At 36.1% G+C, this 21,887-nt stretch overlaps 1 protein-coding gene across 1 annotated transcript in view; it reads right to left on the bottom strand.

The window, feature by feature from the left end:
* Positions 1 to 21,887, bottom strand: part of LMBRD1 (LMBR1 domain containing 1) — a 123,856-nt gene that overhangs the window by 33,346 nt on the left and 68,623 nt on the right. The window contains exons 8-9 of the mRNA XM_055257228.2: positions 12,351 to 12,476; positions 6,780 to 6,932 (exon numbers count right to left, since the gene is read on the bottom strand). Coding sequence (XP_055113203.1) covers positions 6,780 to 6,932; positions 12,351 to 12,476 — 279 coding nt within the window. The remainder of the gene's footprint in view (positions 1 to 6,779; positions 6,933 to 12,350; positions 12,477 to 21,887) is intronic.

Here is a 21,887-nt window from a genome sequence, read left to right as displayed (position 1 = left end):
AGTTTGACTTGAATGCTAATGTTGAAGAAACACTAAATGAGCTGGGCGCGGTGGCTCATGCCTGTAATCCCAGCACTTTGGGAGGCTGAGGCGGGCAGATCACCTGAGGTCAGGAGTTCCAGACCAGCCTGACCCACATGGAGAAACCCCGTCTCTACTAAAAATACAAAATTAGCCAGGCGTGGTGCCACGCGCATGTCTGTAATCCCAGCTACTTAGGAGGCTGAGGCAGGAGAATCGCTTGAACCTGGGAGGTGGAGCTTGTGGTGAGCCAAGATTGCGCCATTGAACTCCAGCCTGGGCAACAAGAACAAAACTCCGCCTCACAAAAAAAAAGAAAAGAAACATTAAATGAAAATTTGGCTTTCTTTTTCTGAATTACACCAATTGTAGACAAACACAGAGATAAATGAACAACAACTTTCATATCTCATTTAAGGAAAAAAAGCAGTGTTTATCTCATCATAATACATGTTAAACCCGCAATTACGTAACGATCAGTTTGTACCCCTAGAGATTCCTTCAGGCATGCCTATTACCCTATTCCTAACTTAGGACCAGACATGGAAAAATGGGTAAAAATTTAGATCAATATTCAGAAATGACACATTTACTAACAAAAAGAATAACTGTACTGGAGGTTTCAGCCAATGAAATTAGAAAAGTAAAAAATAAAAGCAATTATAAAGCTTATAAGGAAGAAGTAAAACTGTCTTTTAGCAGCTGATATGATCATGTACAAAAGAAAACCTCCTAAGGAATCTACAATGAAGGTACTAGAACTAATAGTTCAACCAAGTTGCAGGATATAACGGTAAGAGACAAAGACAAATTTCTACATACTAACAACAAATATTAAAAACTGAAATCAAACAACATAATTTGCAAGAGTATAAAAAATACTTAGAGGTAAATTTATCAAGATATTTTTAAGACCTCTACATTGAACACTACAAAATATTCCTGAGAGAAATTTAAGATGTAAATAAATAGATATCATGTTCATGGATAGAATATAACAATTCTCCCCCAAATGTATCTATAAGAGTGAAAGTAATCCCAGTAGATATCCTAGTGGATGTTTTGTGGAATTGTAAATTGATTCTTAAATTTATGAAAATGCAAAGGATTTGGCAAAGCCAAAACAATTTTGGAAAAGGAAAACTTAATAATTTATACTACCTAACTTCATGGCAGATTATAAAGCTCTATTAACCAAGTTGTTGTTTTTTTTTTTTTTATTATACTTTAGGGTTTTAGGGTACATGTGCACAATGTGCAGGTTTGTTACATATGTATCCATGTGCCATGTTGATTTCCTGCACCCATTAACTCGTCATTTAGCATTAGGTGTATCTCCTAATGCTGTCCCTCTGCCCCTCCCCCCACCCCACAACAGTCCCCGGAGCGTGATGTTCCCCTTCCTGTGTCCATGAGTTCTCATTGTTCAATTCCCACCTATGAGTGAGAACATGCGGTGTTTGGTTTTTTGTCCTTGCGATAGTTTACTGAGAATGATGTTTTCCAGTTTCATCCATGTCCCTACAAAGGACACGAACTCATCATTTTTTATGGCTGCATAGTATTCCATGGTGTATATGTGCCACATTTTCTTAATCCAGTCTATCGTTGTTGGACATTTGGGTTGGTTCCAACTCTTTGCTATTGTGAATAGTGCCGCAATAAACATACGTGTGCATGTGTCTTTATAGCAGCATGATTTATAGTCCTTTGGGTATATACCCAGTAATGGGATGGCTGGGTCAAATGGTATTTCTAGTTCTAGATCCCTGAGGAATCGCCACACTGACTTCCACAATGGTTGAACTAGTTTACAGTCCCACCAACAGTGTAAAAGTGTTCCTATTTCTCCACATCCTCTCCAGCACCTGTTGTTTCCTGGCCAGAGCAATCAGGCAGGAGAAGGAAATAAAGGGTATTCAATTAGGAAAAGAGGAAGTCAAATTGTCCCTGTTTGCAGATGACATGATTGTATATCTAGAAAACCCCATTGTCTCAGCCCAAAATCTCCTTAAGCTGATTAGCAACTTCAGCAAAGTCTCAGGATACAAAATTAATGTACAAAAATCACAAGCATTCTTGTACACCAATCACAGACAAACAGAGAGCCAAATCATGAGTGAACTCCCATTCACAATTGCTTCAAACAGAATAAAATACCTAGGAATCCAACTTACAAGGGATGTGAAGGACCTCTTCAAGGAGAACTACAAACCACTGCTCAATGAAATAAAAGAGGATACAAACAAATGGAAGAACATTCCATGCTCATGGGTTGGAAGAATCAATATCGTGAAAATGGCCATACTGCCCAAGGTAATTTATAGATTCAATGCCATCCCCATCAAGCTACCAATGACTTTCTTCACAGAATTGGAAAAAACTACTTTAAAGTTCATATGGAACCAAAAAAGAGCCCGCATCGCCAAGTCAATCCTAAGCCAAAAGAACAAAGCTGGAGGCATCACGCTACCTGACTTTAAACTATACTACAAGGCTACAGTAACCAAAACTGCATGGTACTGGTACCACAACAGAGACATAGATCAATGGAACAGAACAGAGCCCTCAGAAATGATGCCGCATAGCTACAACTATCTGATCTTTGACAAACCTGACAAAAACAAGAAATGGGGAAAGGATTCCCTATTTAATAAATGGTGCTGGGAAAACTGGCTAGCCATATGTAGAAAGCTGAAACTGGATCCCTTCCTTACACCTTATACAAAAATTAATTCAAGATGGATTAAAGACTTATATGTTAGACCTAAAACCATTAAAATCCTACAAGAAAACCTAGGCAATACCATTCAGGACATAGGCGTGGGCAAGGACTTCATGTCTAAAACACCAAAAGCAATGGCAACAAAAGCCAAAATCGACAAATGGGATCTCATTAAACTAAAGAGCTTCTGCACAGCAAAAGAAACTATCATCAGAGTGAACAGGCAACCTACACAATGGGAGAAAATTTTTGCAACCTACTCATCTGACAAAGGGCTAATATCCAGAATCTACAATGAACCAAACAAATTTACAAGAAAAAAACAAACAACCCCATCAAAAAGTGGGCAGAGGACATGAACAGACACTTCTCAAAAGAAGACATTTATGCAGCCAAAAAACACATGAAGAAATGCTCCTCATCACTGGCCATCAGAGAAATGCAAATCAAAACCACAGTGAGATACCATCTCACACCAGTTAGAATGGCCATCATTAAAAATCTATTAACCAAGTATTAGCATAAAGACATACAGATCAATGAGTAGAATAGAGATTCCAGAGATAGACCCACACTTACACTACAATCAATTTATTTGACAAAACTTCCAAGGAAAGTCAATGAGCAAAAGATAGTCTTGACAAAAAAATTATGCTGGAACAATTGGATATCCACATAGAAAATAAAATGAACCTTAACCCTTAAGTCATACCATAGCACAAAAGTAACTTAAATGGGGTCATGATTCCAAGCATAAGATGTAAATCTACAAAATTTCTAGAAGAAAATGTTTGTTACCTTAGGATAGACAAACATTTCTGAGGACACAAAAATATGCACCAAAAATAGACATATAAATTAGAATTCATCAAAATTTAAGAAACATCTGGATTACAGTGTTAAGAAACCAAAAACATAAAACTTGCCATGAACTAGGAGATGATACAATACATATGTTTGACAAAGTGCTAGATCCATACTATATAATGAATGCTTGCATCTCACTCATAATAGAAAACCCTAATTTAGAAAATGGCCAAAAGATTTAAACACACATTTTACAAAAAATAGACAATAAGCATACAAAAAGATGCTAAATATCATTTAGTCACCAATGAAATGCAAAGCAAAACTCTGAGATGCTACTGCACATTCATAAGAATAACTCTTACAGACACTACATAAGAGTTGACAAGAATGTGAAACAATGGGCAATCTCTTATTGCTGTGGGAATGCAAAATGGTTGTAACCCTTTTGGAAAACACTTCGGCAGTTTCTTATAAAGTTAAACATATTAAATATTAGCTCCAAAAATTCTACTCAAGTATTTATCCAAAAGAAATGAATGAAAGCACATCTACACAAAGGTTTGTACAAAAATGTTCATATTAGCATTATCCATTATAGTCTCAAACCAGAAACAATCCAAATTTCCACCAACAGGGGTGACTGAATAAACAAATTGTGATACAGACACACACTGTAATACTACTGAACAATAAAACTGAATAAAACACTGGGCAAAAAAAGTATTAAATAATAACATGAGCAAATCTCAAAAAGTGCGCCATGCCAAAGAAGCCACCAGACAAAAGATTGTACACTCTATGATTCCATTTATTTAAAATTCCAGAACACATAAAACTGACCTCTAATGATAGAAAGGACATCAATAGTTACCTAAAGTCTGAGCTCAGGGGAGCAAGAGAGGGCACGACGTAGATTTTTCGAGTGATGTGGATGTCCTATCTATCTATATTTGGCAAAACCAATCTGTACACTTAATAAAGTTGATTTAAAAATCCTTCTAAACTTATGTTTGGTGAAATGGAACATAGCATATATAAAAGAAGGCAGCTGATGCTAGAGACCAGATTATAAATATTTATAAAAACCTAAAAACAATTTAGGATTAAAATAAAGCTGGAAAGGATTTCATCATACTTTCAGTGCTATGAAGACAAATCACCCTGAGGAAAAAAAAAATGGGGTGAATTTTTTAAAAATTTATTCTAACAGAAGATTTAAAAAGTGATTATATAGAAAAATTAACTGATTATGGTATATTTTTAAAAATCTCTTTCAAACCAGGGGCTTTTTAGGGTGAGCAGTTAGGGCATTTCTTTCTAATTATAAAAGGTGAAGAAAGCAGCATCCAAATTGAACCTGACTGACTCATCTTTGAATGGTTCTTTGAACCATTTCTTGTTCTTTTTTTAACATTTAAGTTCATGGGTACAAGTGCAGGTTTGTTACATAGGTAAACTTGCATCATGGGGGTTGTTGTACAGATTATTTCATCACCCAGGTACTAAGCAAGGAACCCATTAGTTATTTTTCCTGATCCTCTCCTTCCTCCCACCCTCCACCCTTTGAAAGGCCCCAGTGTGTGTTGTTTCCCTCTATCTGTCCACGTTGAAACACTTCTTTAAAATTTAGCCCAAACCCACTTTGTAGCTTCATTTTGCCTAACTTCAAGTTAGTCCACTGACTGAATTTTCTGAATTACAACTTGTATGCTATTGTATACAAAGGTCTGGTGTTTGAAATGCTTCCAGATATAAAATGAGCATATCTGGAAGTCTGTGGCTAATAGTTTTTGTTACTTTTTAGTCTGAGCCATATTAAAATGATCTTAATTCATTCTAGGTAATTAGGTTTAAGTACCATAGTCCCAAGAATTCAAGGCTGGCAAACAATGGTTTCCAAAAAAAGAAAATAATAATTTTCCATGTCAAAAAATATCTTTAACATACTTTCAGAAACATTATCTAACAATGAGGCAAATTCTATTACTGTCAGTCAGAGTTCCTATGTTCTTTTTTTTTTTAGATTAAAGTCATTTTGTTTCTCACAGTTTTAACAACCCATAAAAATAGATAAATTCATAAAGAAAATGTCACATATACATAATTGGAATATTATTCAGCCTTGTAAAAAATAAGGGAATCCTCTCATTTGTGACATGGATGTGCCTGAAAGATATTATGCTAAGTGAAATAAGGCACAGAAAGACACTGCACAATTCTTATGTGAGACTCCTAAAATAGGAAAAAGTATAGATATAGAAATTAGAATAGTAGCTACCAGGGAATGCAGAAAAGAGAGAAGAGTTGTCATCTAAGGGATATAAAGATGCATGCAGTTACACAAGATGAATAAGTTCCAGAGGTCTGCCATGAGAGGGCCTACAGTCAACAATAATATGTGGTACATATAAAATTTTAGAAAGAATGGATCGCATTTTAAATGTTAACAAATCAACAACAGCAACAAAGGAAAATATAGAAAGTTTTGGAGGTGATGGATATGCCCATTACCCAGAATGTGGTGATAGCAACATAAATGAATATGTATGTCTAAACTCACCAAATTGCATTAATTAATTATGTGCAGTTTTAAAAGAAACAATTGTATCTCCATAAAAGTGGGAGGAAACATCAGTGTAGTAAGGCATGAAAACAAAAATGTACAGCAATAGAAAAGAATAGAGAGCCTAGAAATAAATCCTCAAACTTAGTCAATTTGTTTTTGATAAGGGTACCATGAATACATACTAAGGAAAGGATAGTCAATCCAACATAGTGCTGGAAAAAATGAACTCCACACCAACAGAATGAAACTGGGCCCTTATTTTACACCATACACAAAAAACAAATCAAAATAGACTAAACACTTAACATAAGACCTGAAACTGTAAATCTACTAGGAGAAAGCATAGGCTCCTAAGCTCTGAGTCCCAGATCAATTTATAGGAAAGTATAAACTTGAAGAATATGCTAGCAGCATATTGCAATACTTATCTATATTTTTATTTTAATTTCCCAACAACTGTTGTAATGCATTGCTCAGAAAGGTTATGCACCTTACCCAAAATACCAAAGAGAGCTGTGATTTAAAACCAGATTAAACCCCCAAATCCATTTTAAGTACCATGCTGTAATGCCTCAAAAGGAGAGCTCAATCTCTCCAAGAGGTACTACATAAACTTGGGAGAAGAGTGACAGCATAATTTTTAAAAACTTAATTTACCTTCAGGGGACGCAGAGCGCCACAAAATTTTGTCCACCAGCTGTTTTCAATGAATTCTAAATGCCTCTCTCTCTTCTTAAGTGTTCGTAACCTTTCTTCAAATTGTTTTAAGGCGCGTTTATCCCTTGCTGGCAAAGGTCGACCATCTTTGCTCTGCAAATAACAGAACAAAATAAAAGTTTTACCATTAACATCTTAATAAAGTACCCAGCAGATTTAGCAGATCAGGCGACAAAAGCTTTTCAGGATGGACACTCTTTAGGCAAATTTACAAACTAAAAAAAACCTGACAACTGCAATATGACAATAAACATAGGATAACCAAGGTCAGCATAAAAATGTGGATGTGTGTACATTTATGCCTACCTTCCTCTTGATCCCAATACATGGTAGAGGAATGTGGAGAGAGATAACCATTTGTAAAAACATTCCACAAAAAGTAAGTTTGATAAGAAGTGTTAACTACCATGTACTTTGCTCAATGATTCTCCCTCCTCTCCAAACTCACTGTATCACTTATTTCAATATATTTGGCTCTGCCCCTTCCCTCTCTATAATCAAGTGGTTATGTTACCTGAACTGATGCTTCTCAGCCCAATTCAAATACTAGCAGAATGAAGCAGCACAAGCACAGATGGCATGCAGAGGTTTTTGTAACAATTGCTAAGAACTGATACTTCCTTGTTTTGCAAGTACTTTGGCAAATGAGTCAAGCTTTCTTTGGCCAACCTATCTGACAGATAATTTCCATCTATTTTTACGTGATACTTTCTGTAACCATGAGCAGTACCTTTCTCATCATATCTCATAGGTACACTTTCACACTGAACTCTCCTGCTCCTGTCTTCAGTTGGGTACAAAAATAAAACAACTACTAAATACAGAAAAGGTAAAATATAAAATTGTTTTTATTGGCAGGAACAAGAAAAATACTTGTATAGGATTACATTTTTAAAGTATAGATACATTAGGTATTAGAATGTCTTTAATATTCCTATTAAGGTTTAAATAGGTTCCTAGCAGATACACAACATATTGCTCTTCCCATATATCCTAGTGCAGCCTCAATTTGAAATCATAACTATAATGCAGAGAATACCTACGTAACCTTTAATAAAGAGATTTACACAGTTACAACAATCTCTTTACATATCGGCATCACTATGATCTTCTGGAACCAATCATCCTCTTCCACGCCTTATCTTATTGCTTGTCAAACTGCATGCATAAGAATCACTTGGAAAGTTTGTTAAATACAGATTTCTAGGCCCTATCCCCAGAGGATATGATTTTGTAGGTCTTGGGTGGGGCCTAGACTTTGAATTTCTACCAAATTTCCAGGAGATGCAGATGCTACTAGTCCAGAGACCACACATTACATACTACAGACTATATTTCATTCCTCTAAGTACATTGGGTATTATCACTGGATCCCAGAAAATGAAAACTAAGAGGGATTTTCTGAAGACCAGAGTAATAAAATGAACACTCCCTTCTGGAAGATAAATTCAGGTAACAATACTTCAAGTGTGTGGTATGAGAAGGATTCGGCACTTTATATCTTAACCATAACAATTTTCCCCAAAATTTCCATTATCGTATCAAAAGGATACTACAAATGAGGTAATTTTGTCTCAATGCTAGTGTTCACTATTTTAGGAAAAAAAATAGTAAACTGATTTAAGGATCCACTTGAAACAAACCTAAGTTATCTGCCTACTTGGTGAATGCTTCAGTGGAATGAGGGATGAATTTCCATTCTGCATTGCCAATTGACTAAATGAATATAAGAATAATTTTGATCAGAGAAACAAATACTAAGATGTAAACTCAGCAGTGAATATCTACCTCATTTGAAAGAAAAAACGTAGTTATACAGGTTAAAATGTAGTTAAAAGGTATAACAAACCCCTGGTTAAGAAAAAAAGTAAAACATGAAAGCTTCCCTTCACACTGTCTCACTGTCTCCAATTACCATATTACCATTCCCCTTTCCTAAGGTTTTTACTGTTAAGCAGTTAAATATCCTTCAGCAAATTTTATTTACACACACACACACACACACACACACACATACACACAAACACATATACGAATGTATTTATGATTTCTTGTTATACATTAGTTATTTTTCCTGATCTTCTCCCTCCTTCCACCCTCTGCCCTCCAGTGGGCCCTAGTGTGCACTGTTCCCCTCTATGTGTCCATGTGTTCTCATCATTTGTGAGAATATGCAGTATTAGATTTTCTGTTCATGTGTTAGTTTCCTAAGGATAATAGCCTCCAGCTCCCTCCATGTCCCTGCAAGGGACATGATCTCATTTTTTTATGGCTGCATACTATTCCATGGTGTATATGTACCACATTTTCTTTATGCAGTCTACCATTGATGGGCATTTAGATTGATTCCATGTCTTTGCTATTGTGAACAGTGCTGCAATGAACATTTGTGTGCATGTGTCTTTATCGCAGAATGCTTTGTATTCCTCTGGGTATATACCCACTAACAGGATTGCTGGGGTTGGATGGTAGTCCTACTTTTAGTTCTTTGTGGAATCGTCATACCACTTTCCACAATGGTTGAACTAATTTGCACTTCTACCAACAGTGTATAAGCGTTCTCTTTTCTCAGCAACCTTGCTGGCATCTGTTATTTTTTGACTTTTTACTAACAGCCATTCTGACTGGTATGAGATGGCATCTCATTGTGGTTTTTATTTGCATTTCTCTAATGGTCAGTGATGTTGAGCTTTTTTCATATGATTGTTTGGCCACATGTATGTCTTCTTTTGAGAAGTGTCTTGAGCACCTTTCTTGTGCATAAAACTGGTCTTCTCTTTTTATATTTATTTTTCGTAAATCTTCTGAATAACTCTTTGAGGCAGATAATATTATATTCGTTTATTAAATGAGAAAAAAAGGCCTACAGATGTTATGTGCACGATCAGTAGAGCTAGATTTTGAACTGAGATAGTCTGATTTTACATGACATATTCTTCAAGCTACATATAGATTTATAAATATGTCTCATTCCTTTTCATCGTTGCACATTACAAGATGGTATCTAGATTTAACAAATAACTTATTTTGAACATGTAGATTATTTCCTTTTTAAATTTTTGTTGAGGGCCATTAACAATGTGCCATAAACATCCTTATATACCTGGGTACAAACATGTACATACAATTCAGTAGGATAATTTCCTAGAGGTAAACTGTTAGATTAAACTTTAATTATTAAAAGGTATGTATTTATGTGTACAGGCACATGTCACAACATCCAATTTTTTTAAAAAAGTTGTATATTTTATATACTCACAAACAGTCTAATCCCCAAATTCTGATAAAAATTTGACATAGATAAAAATTTAAAAGAGGTCCAAAGAACTTTTTAAAAATATATTGAGTTGTTCTTGACATATTATTTTACAGCTTGTGGCTATTGTGAATAGGATTATTTTCTATTACATCTTCCAACTAATTAATGATTTTTATGTTTACATCTAGGCAGCGTGATAAACTCTTATTAGTTCTAATAGTTTGTCAGTTGATTATTTTAGATTATCATGGTAGATGATATTTGCCAACAAAAAACGTTATTTTCCTTTTTTCCCCCCCTCTCCATGCTTATATGTAAATTCTAAATTATTTCTTACCTGACTCAGATTGCCAGAAATATGCTAAAAGTAACAAGGATACTAACATTACTCTTGTATTTGACGTTAATGGGAATGTTTCTATTCTTTCACTATTAAGTATTATGCTCATTAGAGGCTTCCTTTCCATATTTTCTTATCTTTATTTTGAAAAGACTTTTGAAAAAAATGTAACTACAAATTAACTTTTAGCAAATACTCTAACATCTACTAAGATGTTTGTTTCACACTTAATCTCAATATATTAAACTACTTTAATGTATTTTCTGATGTATCATGTTTGCATTTCTGAGATAAACCTAATCTGATGATTATGAAATATTCTCTTATTATAGCATAGGTTTTGAATTGCTATTTTTTGTTTGTTTGTTTTTAAACAGGGTCTTGCTCCGTCATCCGGATAGGCTGGAGTGCAGCGGCACGGTCATGGATCACTGCAGCCGCAACTTCCTGGGCTCAAGTGATCATCCCAACACAGTCTCCCAAGTAGTTGGGACTATAGGCATGCCACGACACCTAGCTAAGTTTCTGTATTTTTTTTTTTTTGTAGAGATGGGGTTTTGCCATATTGCCCAGGCTGGTACCAAAATCCTAAGCTCAAGCAATCTGGGACTACAAGTGTGAGCCACCAGTACGTACCTGGCCACTTATATTTTATTTGTATTAAAATATTTGCTTCTACTTTCGTAAAAAAGCCGGTATATGGTTTTCTTTTCTGTGTGCTGTTATTGTCTGGTTTATTTATCAGAATCATACTCGCTTAGGAGACTAACTTAGAGGACTTGCCATTTTTTTACCATGATCTTTGAATAAGATTTATCTGTTACTTGAAGATGACAGAGGAAGAAAAACTTTTTACATTATTTTTAGAAGTACATTTAATTGGCAAGGGGTTACATGTAATCTTTAGCTTATTCAACTAGTAAATAAAAGTTGAACATAAATATTATAGTAAAATATATTATATATTAAATGATGATACCTGAGAACTAGTAAGATCTTAATCATACATAACAAAAACTTTTGTTTTTTAAGTGTTAGAACAACGATAGAAATTCTCAAATTGCTAGTGTCCTATATTACAAAGAAGACAAATTTTTAAAAATATAGACATGGTTCTGTAAAGACACTGTATTAGTCCATTCTCATGCTGCTATAAAGAACTACTCGAGACTGGGTGCTTTTTTTTTTTTTTGAGACAGAGTCTCGCTCTGTCGCCCAGGCCGGAGTGCAGTGGCGCAATCTCGGCTCACTGCAAGCTCCGCCTCCCAGGTTCACACCATTCTCCTGCCTCAGCCTCTCCGAGTAGCTGGGACTACAGACGCCCGCCACCACGCCTGGCTAATTTTTTGTATTTTTAGTAGAGATGGGGTTTCACCGTATTCTCGATCTCCTGACCTCGTGATCCGCCCGCATCGGCCTCCCAAAGTGCTGGGATTACAAGCGTGAGCCACCGCGCCCAGCCTGACTGGGTGCTTTATAAAGGAAAGAGGTTTGATTGACTCACAGTTCTGCAGGGCTGGGAGACCTCAGGAAACTTACAATCATGGGAGAAGGGGAAGCAAACACGTCCTTCTTCATATGGTGGCAGGAAGGAGAAGTGCCAAAGAGGGAAAGGCTCCTTATAAAGCCATCAGACCTCATGAGAACTCACTATCATGAGAACAGCATGAGGGTAACTGCCCCCATGACTCAATTACCTCCCACTGGGTCCCTCCCACAACACGGGGGATTATTGGAACTACAATTCAAGGTAAGATTTAAGTGGGGACACAGCCAAACTGTACCAGATACGCTGCAAAAAATTCAAACAGTGTAAAAAGTTATGGGGTTGACAATGTCTAAGTCACATCAGAAAGCAGTTCTAAGACAAAGTAGTTTTATGCTTCCCAATTACATCAAAAAACCAACTCACTTTTGATTTAATCGTTTGAATGTGTTGTTCTACTTCTTCAATGTCTTCAGTGTTTTCTAAACGTTCATAAGCAGCGCTTCTAGTGCCTTTTATCAGATTTAAAGGTAATGCAGACATGCCATAGGCCTAAAAGAAAAAAAATTGAAATGTTTTAGAAATAATGTTTCAAACATATTATACACAATTTTAGGTTAAAAATATCTTTTAGAGTCATAAGAGTCAGCAGCTGTGAAAGAGTACAGTCACTGAAAACGTGGTATATGGGAGTGAACATTACATCGTCTCATAATTCTACCGTTTATTTTGCATCACATTTAAACAGAGTCAAATTTATAATACTATTCCTCAAAGGTTAAGTTGCAAATTTACTGTAAACTTACTGTACAATACTTTATATCAAAGTAAAATTACAAATTCAGACTAATCGAAGGTTAAGATACTATAAATTAGTAAAAAAATTTTTAAAAATGATTTTCTATAAAAAACAACAATTTTCTCCAAGTATATATATTAAACCTTTGGTAAAATAAGTATTTTAATATATACATGTTATTTGATTAGCATACCAATTATCTACATTATAAAGTTTATTTAAAAGTTCTAAATATTTACAACCAATCTTTTCGCTATTTTAAATATTTTCCAAGTAATTTTAACTTATTAATCAGCATTAAGAATAAACATGTTATTATATGTACTACCCAATTCCATATTCCAGTCCCAAATGACAGCTTTTTAATATAACCATTAATAATACTTAATGGCATCTGCTACAAAACCATTATTCAGAATCATTACTGACCGTATTTCCTTAGCAGAAACACTGACAACTATCACCTCCTGGCGGCAGCAACAAACTCTGAAGTGGATATTACATTATGTACTTAAATGTTTTTCATTTTCCTTCTGGCACACTTTACCCAGTGCCCCCGGTTAGATGTGCCATGAGATTGAGTTCAGGACAATGAAGGTGGGCAGAAGTGATAAATGCCACTTTTTAGGCATGACCCCAAACACCAAAATATCCTGGGTGATCCTGAATTCTTTTTCTCATGCTCTCTGCTACCTAGCTGTCAACTCCAAGAATGACTTAAGATACCTTTAGTGTTAATTTTAATTATTTTAATATTCTAATATTCTTAAGTCTCTTTTATGCAATGATTAAACATTGCTTAAACCACAATTCAAATAGCAAAGCATAAATTCTAACAAATCAGCTGTTTTTTTAATTAAGGGAGAAGAAAAAAAAATGAATAAATAATATCCCGAAATCAACTAGTTCTATCATGTAATATCAACTCTACAGTATGTTGTATTTAGATACTTACCTAGCTGAAATTATTACCCAATATGCAAATCCTTGTATTTCCAAAGGAGAAACACTTAAAAAACCTTGCACTTTAAATATTAGTAAAACACAAGTTAGTGTTCTCATTATTTCCCTTCTATCCCAAAAAAGGATGGGGTGGAAGAAGATTCTGTTACTATTAGATGAAAATGCAATTTGGATACCATACACTTTAAGTATCCCTCATCCTAAATGGCTGGGACTAGAAGTGTTTTGGATTTCAGAATTTTTTGAACTTTTAGTATATTTGCATTATTGAGCATCCCTAATCTGAAAATCCAACATCTGAAATGCTCCAAGAGAGATGAAACAAGATGGTGGAATAGAAGCCTACACCATTCGTCATCCTCACTGGAACACCACATTTTAATATCTACACACAGAAAAATACTGTCACGAGAACCAAAATTCCGGTAAGCAATCACAGTACCTGGTTTTAACTTCATATTACTAAAAGAGGCATTGAGGAGGTCAGGAGAGACAGTCTTGAATTACCAATGCCACCCCTCCGCCATCCCCCAGCAGCAGCCATGAGGTATCATGGAAAGAGAATCTTTTCGCTTTCAGGAGGGACAGCACAGTGACTGGGAGGACTTTACATTGAACTCAGTGCTGTCCTGTCACCGTTGACAATACAGCCGTGCTGGGCTCAGCTAGTGCCCACGCATAGAAGGAACATTTGCACCAACCCCAGCCAGAGGGGAATCACTCATCCCAGTGGTTGGAACTGGAGTTTCTCGGCAAGCCTTGCCACTGTGGGCAAAATGCTCTGGCATCCTAGGTAAACTCAAAAGGCAGTCTAGGAAACAAGGACTGCAATTCCTAGGCAACTCCTAGTGCTAGGTTGGGCTTACAGTGGACTAGGGTGGCATGTGACCCAGGGAGACACCAGCTAAGGAACTGCTTGCACCATCCCTCTCCCAACCCCATTAAGTGTAGCTCACCTCAACAAAACTGACTCTTTGGCCTGAGGAAAGGAGAGGGAAGAGTAAAGAGAACTTTGTTTTGCATCTTGGATACCAGCACGGCCACAGCAGGATACTGTGCCAGAGTTGTCAGGCCCCCATTCCAGGGCCTAGCTCACAGATGACATTTCTAGACACACCTTGGACCAAAAGGGAATCTGCTGCCTTGAGGGGTAGGCAGGATTGATTACCTGCTGACTAAAGAGCCCCTGGTCCCTGAATAACCAGCAGTGTTATCTACCAAGTACATTGTGGGCCTTGGGCTCTGGGACTTGCTGGCTTCAGGGGTGACCCAGCACATTCCCAGCTATGGTGGGTGGCTATGGTAAAAGACTCCTTCTGTCTGAGAAAAGTAAAGGGGACTTTGTCTTGCACCTCAGGTACCAGCTCAGCCACAATAAGGCAGAGCAACAAGCAGACTCTTGAGGTCCCCAAGTCAAGGTCTAGGCTCCTAGAGGACAGCATTTCTAGACATTCCCTGTCCAGAAAGGAGCCCATTGCCCTGCAGGCTGAGTCTCAGGCCTGGCAGCATTCACCACAAGCTGTCAGAAGAGCCCCTGGGCTTTAAGTGAACATTAGTGGTGGCCTGGTGGAACCCCATGGAACAGTGTCGATGGTGGCTACAGGGAGAGACTCCTCTGCCTGTGGAAAGGGGAGGGAAGAGCAAGTAGGACTTTGTATTGTGGTGGTGTGAATGTCAGCTTAGCCACAGATCATCAGGTAAACTGCTAAGGTTTTTACTCCAATTCCTGGCTCCCGGACAGCATCTCAGTAGAAAACTTACAGGCCAGGAGAGAACAACATAACATATTTAAAGTGCTGGAGATAGAAAAATTTTACCCTAGAATAGTATATCCAGTGAAAATATCCTTCAAGTATGAAGGATAAAGATCTTCCTAGAGAAACAAAAGCTAACAGACTTCGTTAACACCAGACCTGCCCTGCAAGAAATGGCTAAAGGGAGTTCTTCGATCTCAAACAAAAGGATGTTAGTGAGCAAGAAGAAATCATGTGAAGGTACAAAATTCACTGGAGCAGTAAGCACACAGAAAAACAAAGAATAGTATAATACTACAATGGTGGTGTGTAAACTCATCTTGTTTTAAGTAGAAGACTAAATGATGAACCAATCAAAAAAAAGAAATTTTTCAAGACACACGCAGTACAATGAGACGTAAAGAGAAACAACAAAAAGTTTAAAAGCAGGAGGATAAAGTTAAACTGTATCGCTTCTGTTTGTTTTCTTTTTGTGTGTTTGTAGTCAGTGTTTTCATCAGCTTAAAATAATGGGTTATAAAATAGCATACGCAAGCCTTGTGGTAACTTCAGATTAAATAACATGCAACGAATACTTAAAAACATAAAGGCAAGACATTAAAGCATACCACCAGACAAAAATCACCTTCACTAAAAGGAAGACAAGAAAGAAGGAAAGAAGAGAGGATTGTAAAATAACCAGAATATAAATAACAAAATGGCAGAAGTCCTTATTTATCAGTAACAACACTGAATGTAAATGGACTAAACTCTCCAATCAAAAGACAGACTGTTTGAATGGATAAGAAATCCAAGACCCATTGATCTGTTGCCTACAACAAATACATTTCACCTATAAAGACACACACAGACTGGAATGGAAAAAGGTATTCCATGCCAATGGAAACAAAAAAAGAACAAAAGTAACTATGTTTATATTGGGGAAAATAGATTTCAAGGCAAAAAACTGTATGAAAAGACAAAGAAAGTCATTATATAGTGATAAGGGGGTCAATTCAGCAAGAGGATATAACAATTATAAATGCACCCAACACTGGAGCACCCAGATGTATAAAGCAAATATTATTAGAGTTAGAGAGACCCCACTACATTAACAATGGAGACTTCAACACACCAATTTCAGTACTGGACAGATAGACAGAAAATCAGCAAAGAAACATCAGACTTAACCTGCACTACAAAACAAATGGACCTAATAGAAAATTAAAGAACATTTCATCCAATGTCTGTGGAATACATATTCTTTTCCTCAGCACATGGATCATTCTCAAGGATAAACCATATGTTAGATTATAAAACAAGTCTTAACACATTCACAAAAATTGAAATAATATCAAGCATCTTCTCTGACCACAATGGAACAAAGCTACAAATCAGTAACAAAAGGAATTTAGAGAACTATACAAACACATGGAAATTAAACAATATGCTCCTAAATGACCAGTGGGTCAATGAAGAAATTAAAAAAGAAATTGAAAGAGTTCTTGAAACACATGATAATGGAAACACAACATACCAAAACCTACAGGATACAGCGAAAGTAGCAGTAAGAGGGAAAATTACAGCTCTAAGTGCCTTTTAGAGAAATGAAAAATAAAGAAAAAACCACATCCAAAATTAGGAGAAGGAAAGAAATAAGGATCAGAGCAGAAATAAATGAGTTTGGAATAAAACAATAAAAAAGATTGATGAAACAAAAAGTTGGTTTTTTAAAAAGAAAAAATTGACAAACCTTTAGCCAGACTAAGAAAAAAAGACAGAGAACCCAAATAAATAAAATAAAAGATGAAAATGGAAACATTACAACTGATACCACAGAAATTCAAAGGATCATTAGTGGCTACTATGAACAACTAATTATATGCCAATAAATTGGAAAATATAAAAGAAACGGATAAATTCATAGACACATACAACCTACCAAACTTGAACCACAAAGAAATCCAAATCCTGAACAGACCAGTAATAAGTAACGAGTAACAAGATCAAAACTGCAACAAAAAGCCTCCCAGTAAAGGAAAGCCCAGGACCTACTGCTGATCCACTGCCAAATTCTATCAAACATTTAATGAAGAACTAATACCAGTCCTACTCAAACTGCTCCAAAATATGGAGAATGAGGGAATAGTTCTAGTTTCATTCTATAAGACCCTGACACCAAAACCAAAGACACATTAAAAAAAAAAAAAAAAAAAAAAAAACTACAGGCCAATATTCATGAATATTCATACAAAAACCCTTACCATATATTAGCAAACCAAATTCAACATTAGAAAGATCATTCATTATGACCAAGTGGGATTTATCCCTGAGATGCAAGGGATGGTTCAACAAATACAAATCAATCATTGTAATACATCATATCAAGAGAATGAAGGATGAAAACCACATGATCATTTCAGTTGATGCTGAAAAAGCATTGGATAATGTTCAACATCCTTTCATGATAAAAACCCTCAAAAAACCGAGTATAGAAGGAATATACCTCAATGTAATAAAAGCCATGTATGTCAGGTCCACAGCTAGTATCACACTGAATGGTGAAAAACTGAAAGCCTTTCTTCTTAGTTCTGGAGCAAGACAAGGATGCTCACTTTCAACACTGTTATTCAACATGAAAGTCCTAGCTGGAGCAATCAGACAAGACAAAGAAAGAAAGGGCATATAAACTGGAAAGGAAAAAGTCAAACTACCTTTGTTTGCAATGATATAATTTTATATTTGGAAAAACTTAAAGACTCCACCAAAAAACTATTATAACTGACAAGCAAATACAGTAAAGTTGCAAGATACAAAATCAACATACAAAAAATCGGTAGTAGCATTTCTATATGCCAACAGTGAACAATCTGAAAAATAAATTTTAAAAAGCCCACTTACAATAGCCCCAAATAAAATTAAATAACTAGGAATTAACTTAACCAAAAAAGTGAAAGATCACTGCAATGAAAACTATAAAATACTGATGAATGAAGAAATATTCCATGTTCAGGGATTGGAAGAGTCAATATTGTTAAAATGTCCATACTACCCAAAGCAATCTACAGATTCAATGCAATCCCTATCGAAATAGCAATGACAATCTTCACACAAACACACACACACAAAACACACACGTATACGGAATTCCAAAGACCCAGAATACCAAAGCTGTCCTGAGCAAAAAGAACAAAACTGGAGGAATCATACTACCTGACTTTAAATTCTACTACAGAGCTATAGTAACTAAGACAGCATGGTACTGGCATAAAAACAGACACACGGACCAATGGAACAGAATAGAGAACCCACAAACAAATCTACACACCTATGGTAAACTCATTCTTGACAAAGGTGCCAAGAACATGCATTGAGGAAAAGACGGCTTCTTCAATAAACAGTGCCAGGGAAACTGGATATCCATATGTAGAAGAATGAATCTAGACCCCTATCTCTTGCCACATACAAAAATCAAATCAAAATGAATTGAAGACCTAAGATCAAAGACCTCATACTATGAAACAACTTCAAGAAAACATTGGAGAAACTCTCCAGGACATTGGTCTGGATAAAGCTTCTTGAGTAATACCCTAGAAGTACAGGCAACCAAAGCAAAAAATGACAAATGGGATTACATCAAGCTAAAAAGCTTCTGCACAGTAAAGGGATCAACACAATTAGGAGACAAGGCACAGAATGGGAGAAAATATTTGCAAACTACCATATGACAAGCGATTAATAACCAAAATATATAAGGACCTCAAACAACTCTATAGAAAAAAGCCTAATAATCATATTAAAAAGTGGGCAAAAGATTTGTATAAACATTTCTTAAAATAGACATACAAATGGCAAACAGACATATGAAAAGGTGCTCACCACCACTGATCATCAGAGAAAGGCAAATCAAAACTGAGATTATCATCTCACTCTGGTTAAAAGGGCTTTTATCTAAAAGTCAGGCAACAACAAATGCTGGTGAGGATGTGGAGAAAAGGGAACCCTTGTACGCTGTTGGTGGGAGTGTAAATTAGTACAACCACTACAGAGAATAGTTTGGCGGTTCTTCAAAAAACCAAAAACAGAGCTACTATATGATCTAGCAATCCCACTATTTGGCACATACTCAAAAGAAAGGCGATCCATATATCAAAGAGCTATCTGTACTCCCATGTTTGTTGCAGCACTGTTCACAACAGCCAAGATTTGGAAACAACCTAAGTGTCCATCAACAGATGAATGGATAAAGAAAATGTGGTACATATATACAATGGGGTACTATTCAGCCATAAAAAAGAGTAAGATTCTGTCATTTGCAACAACATGGATAGAACTGGAGGTCATTATGCTAAGTGAAATAAACTAGGCACAGAAAGACAAACATCATGTGTTCTGACTTATTTGTAGGATCTAAAAATCAAAACAATTGAACTCGTGGACACAGAGAATTGAAGGATGGTTACCAGAGGCTGGGAAGGGTAGTGAGGCAGTGGGAGGCAGGTAAGGATGGTTACTGGGTACAAAAAAAAAAAAAAAAAGGAGTAAGACCTAGTATTTGAAAGCACAACAGGGGAACTATAGTCAATAATAATTTCGTTGTACATTTTAAAATAACTGGTCGGGCACAGTGGCTCACGCCTGTAATCCCAACACTTTGGGAGGCTGAGGTGAGTGGATCACTTGAGGTTAGGAGTTTGAGAACAGCCCGGTCAACATGGTGAAATCCCATCTCTACTAAAAATGCAAAAAATTAGCCAGGTGTGGTGGTGAGCACCTGTTGTCCCAGCTACTTGGGAGGCTGAGGCAGGAGAGGGAATTTCTTGAATCCGGGTAGTGGAGGTTGCAGTGAGTTGAGATCGCGCCACTGCACTCCAGCCTGGTAACAGAGTGAGACTCTGTCTCAAAAATAAATAATTGAATTGAATTAAATTAAATAACTAAAAGAATATAATTGGACTGTTTGTAACACAAAGTATAAATGCTTGAGGGAATAGATACCAAATTTGCCATGGTGTGATTATTATGCATTGCATGCCTATACCAAAATATGTACTCCATCTATACACCTAGTACGTACCCACGAAAATTAAAAATAATTTTTAAAAATGTTCCAAGGAACACTTCTTTTGAGCTCAAAGTTTCAAATTTTGAAAGCTTTCAGATTTTGGATTTTCAGATTAGGGAGGGATACTCAACCTGTAGAGTAATTTCCCTCTACCTCAATTCTTATCAAATGTATACTTTCAAAACGTATACTTTGGTAAAATATAAAAGGAAAAATATATAATTGGATTTAAAATGTATATTGTAAAGTTGAAAAGTTACCTACTGGGTACAATATTCACAATTTGGGTGATGGCTACACTAAAAGCCTAGACTTCACCACAATGCAATATATGCATGTCAGAAATCTGCACTTTCACCCTCTAAATATATTTCTAAAACTTAAAAGCATCTCGTTTATATTTTTAATATTAAATTCTATATCCTCAAAACATTGAAAAATACAAAGAATAAAGCCTATGGGAACCAAAGTACCTGATAGTTCCTTTAACATTTCCTTATAGGATTTTCCTATCCTTATCATTTTAACCTATTTGATTTGGTTATTCTAGTACTTCCATATTCTTTAAACATTATTAATAAAAAGTTACAGAATAATTTAAGACTCTGATTAATATATAGCATTATATGATTATTTACCAATTCTCATTACTCATTGTATTAGTCCGTTCTCACATTGCTATAAAGAACTACCTGAGACTGGGTAATTTATAAAGAAAAGAGGTTTAATTGGCTCACGATTCCACCAACTGTACAGGAAGCATGGTTAGGGAAGCCTCAGGAAACTTACAATTGTCACAGACGGCAAGGGGGGAAGCCAGCACGTTAGACGTTGCTGGAGCGGGAAGAAGAGAGTGAAGTGGGAGGTGCTACAGATTTTTAAACACCCAGATCTCGTGAGAACTCTATCACAAGACAGTACTATGAGGATGGTGCTGAACCATTAGACACTACCCCCATGATCCAATCACTTCCCACCAGGCCACACCGCCGACACTCGGGATCACAATTCAACATGAGATTTGGGTAGAGACAGACAGCCAAACCATATCATTCATATTATTTTCATAATCCAATAGAATGTTGCTTTTTACAACAAAATGCCATGGCAATATTTTGCTAAACCCAGTTTATATGCAGGTATGTTTCCCTGTCCTCTCAACCATCTCCAATCTAGGCCTATTTGTCTTCAATGCTTGTTATTCTGTGTTAGATGGATTAGGTTCCCTGAATGCACTAACTGCAGTACTCAATACTGTTTCCCAAGGAACCTTTTGGTCTAGTCAATATTAACAACATGACCCTTAATTACAATCTACTGTCAAACACAAGGCCTTCTGAATTATCCTAAACTGGTCTGCTGGTCTCAATTTCTACAAATCCATCTTCTACATTGTTTCTAAA

The sequence above is a fragment of the Symphalangus syndactylus genome, chromosome 2 (assembly GCF_028878055.3).
Source record: "Symphalangus syndactylus isolate Jambi chromosome 2, NHGRI_mSymSyn1-v2.1_pri, whole genome shotgun sequence".
Taxonomy (NCBI): domain Eukaryota; kingdom Metazoa; phylum Chordata; class Mammalia; order Primates; family Hylobatidae; genus Symphalangus; species Symphalangus syndactylus.
This window is presented reverse-complemented; position numbering and strand designations above follow the sequence as displayed.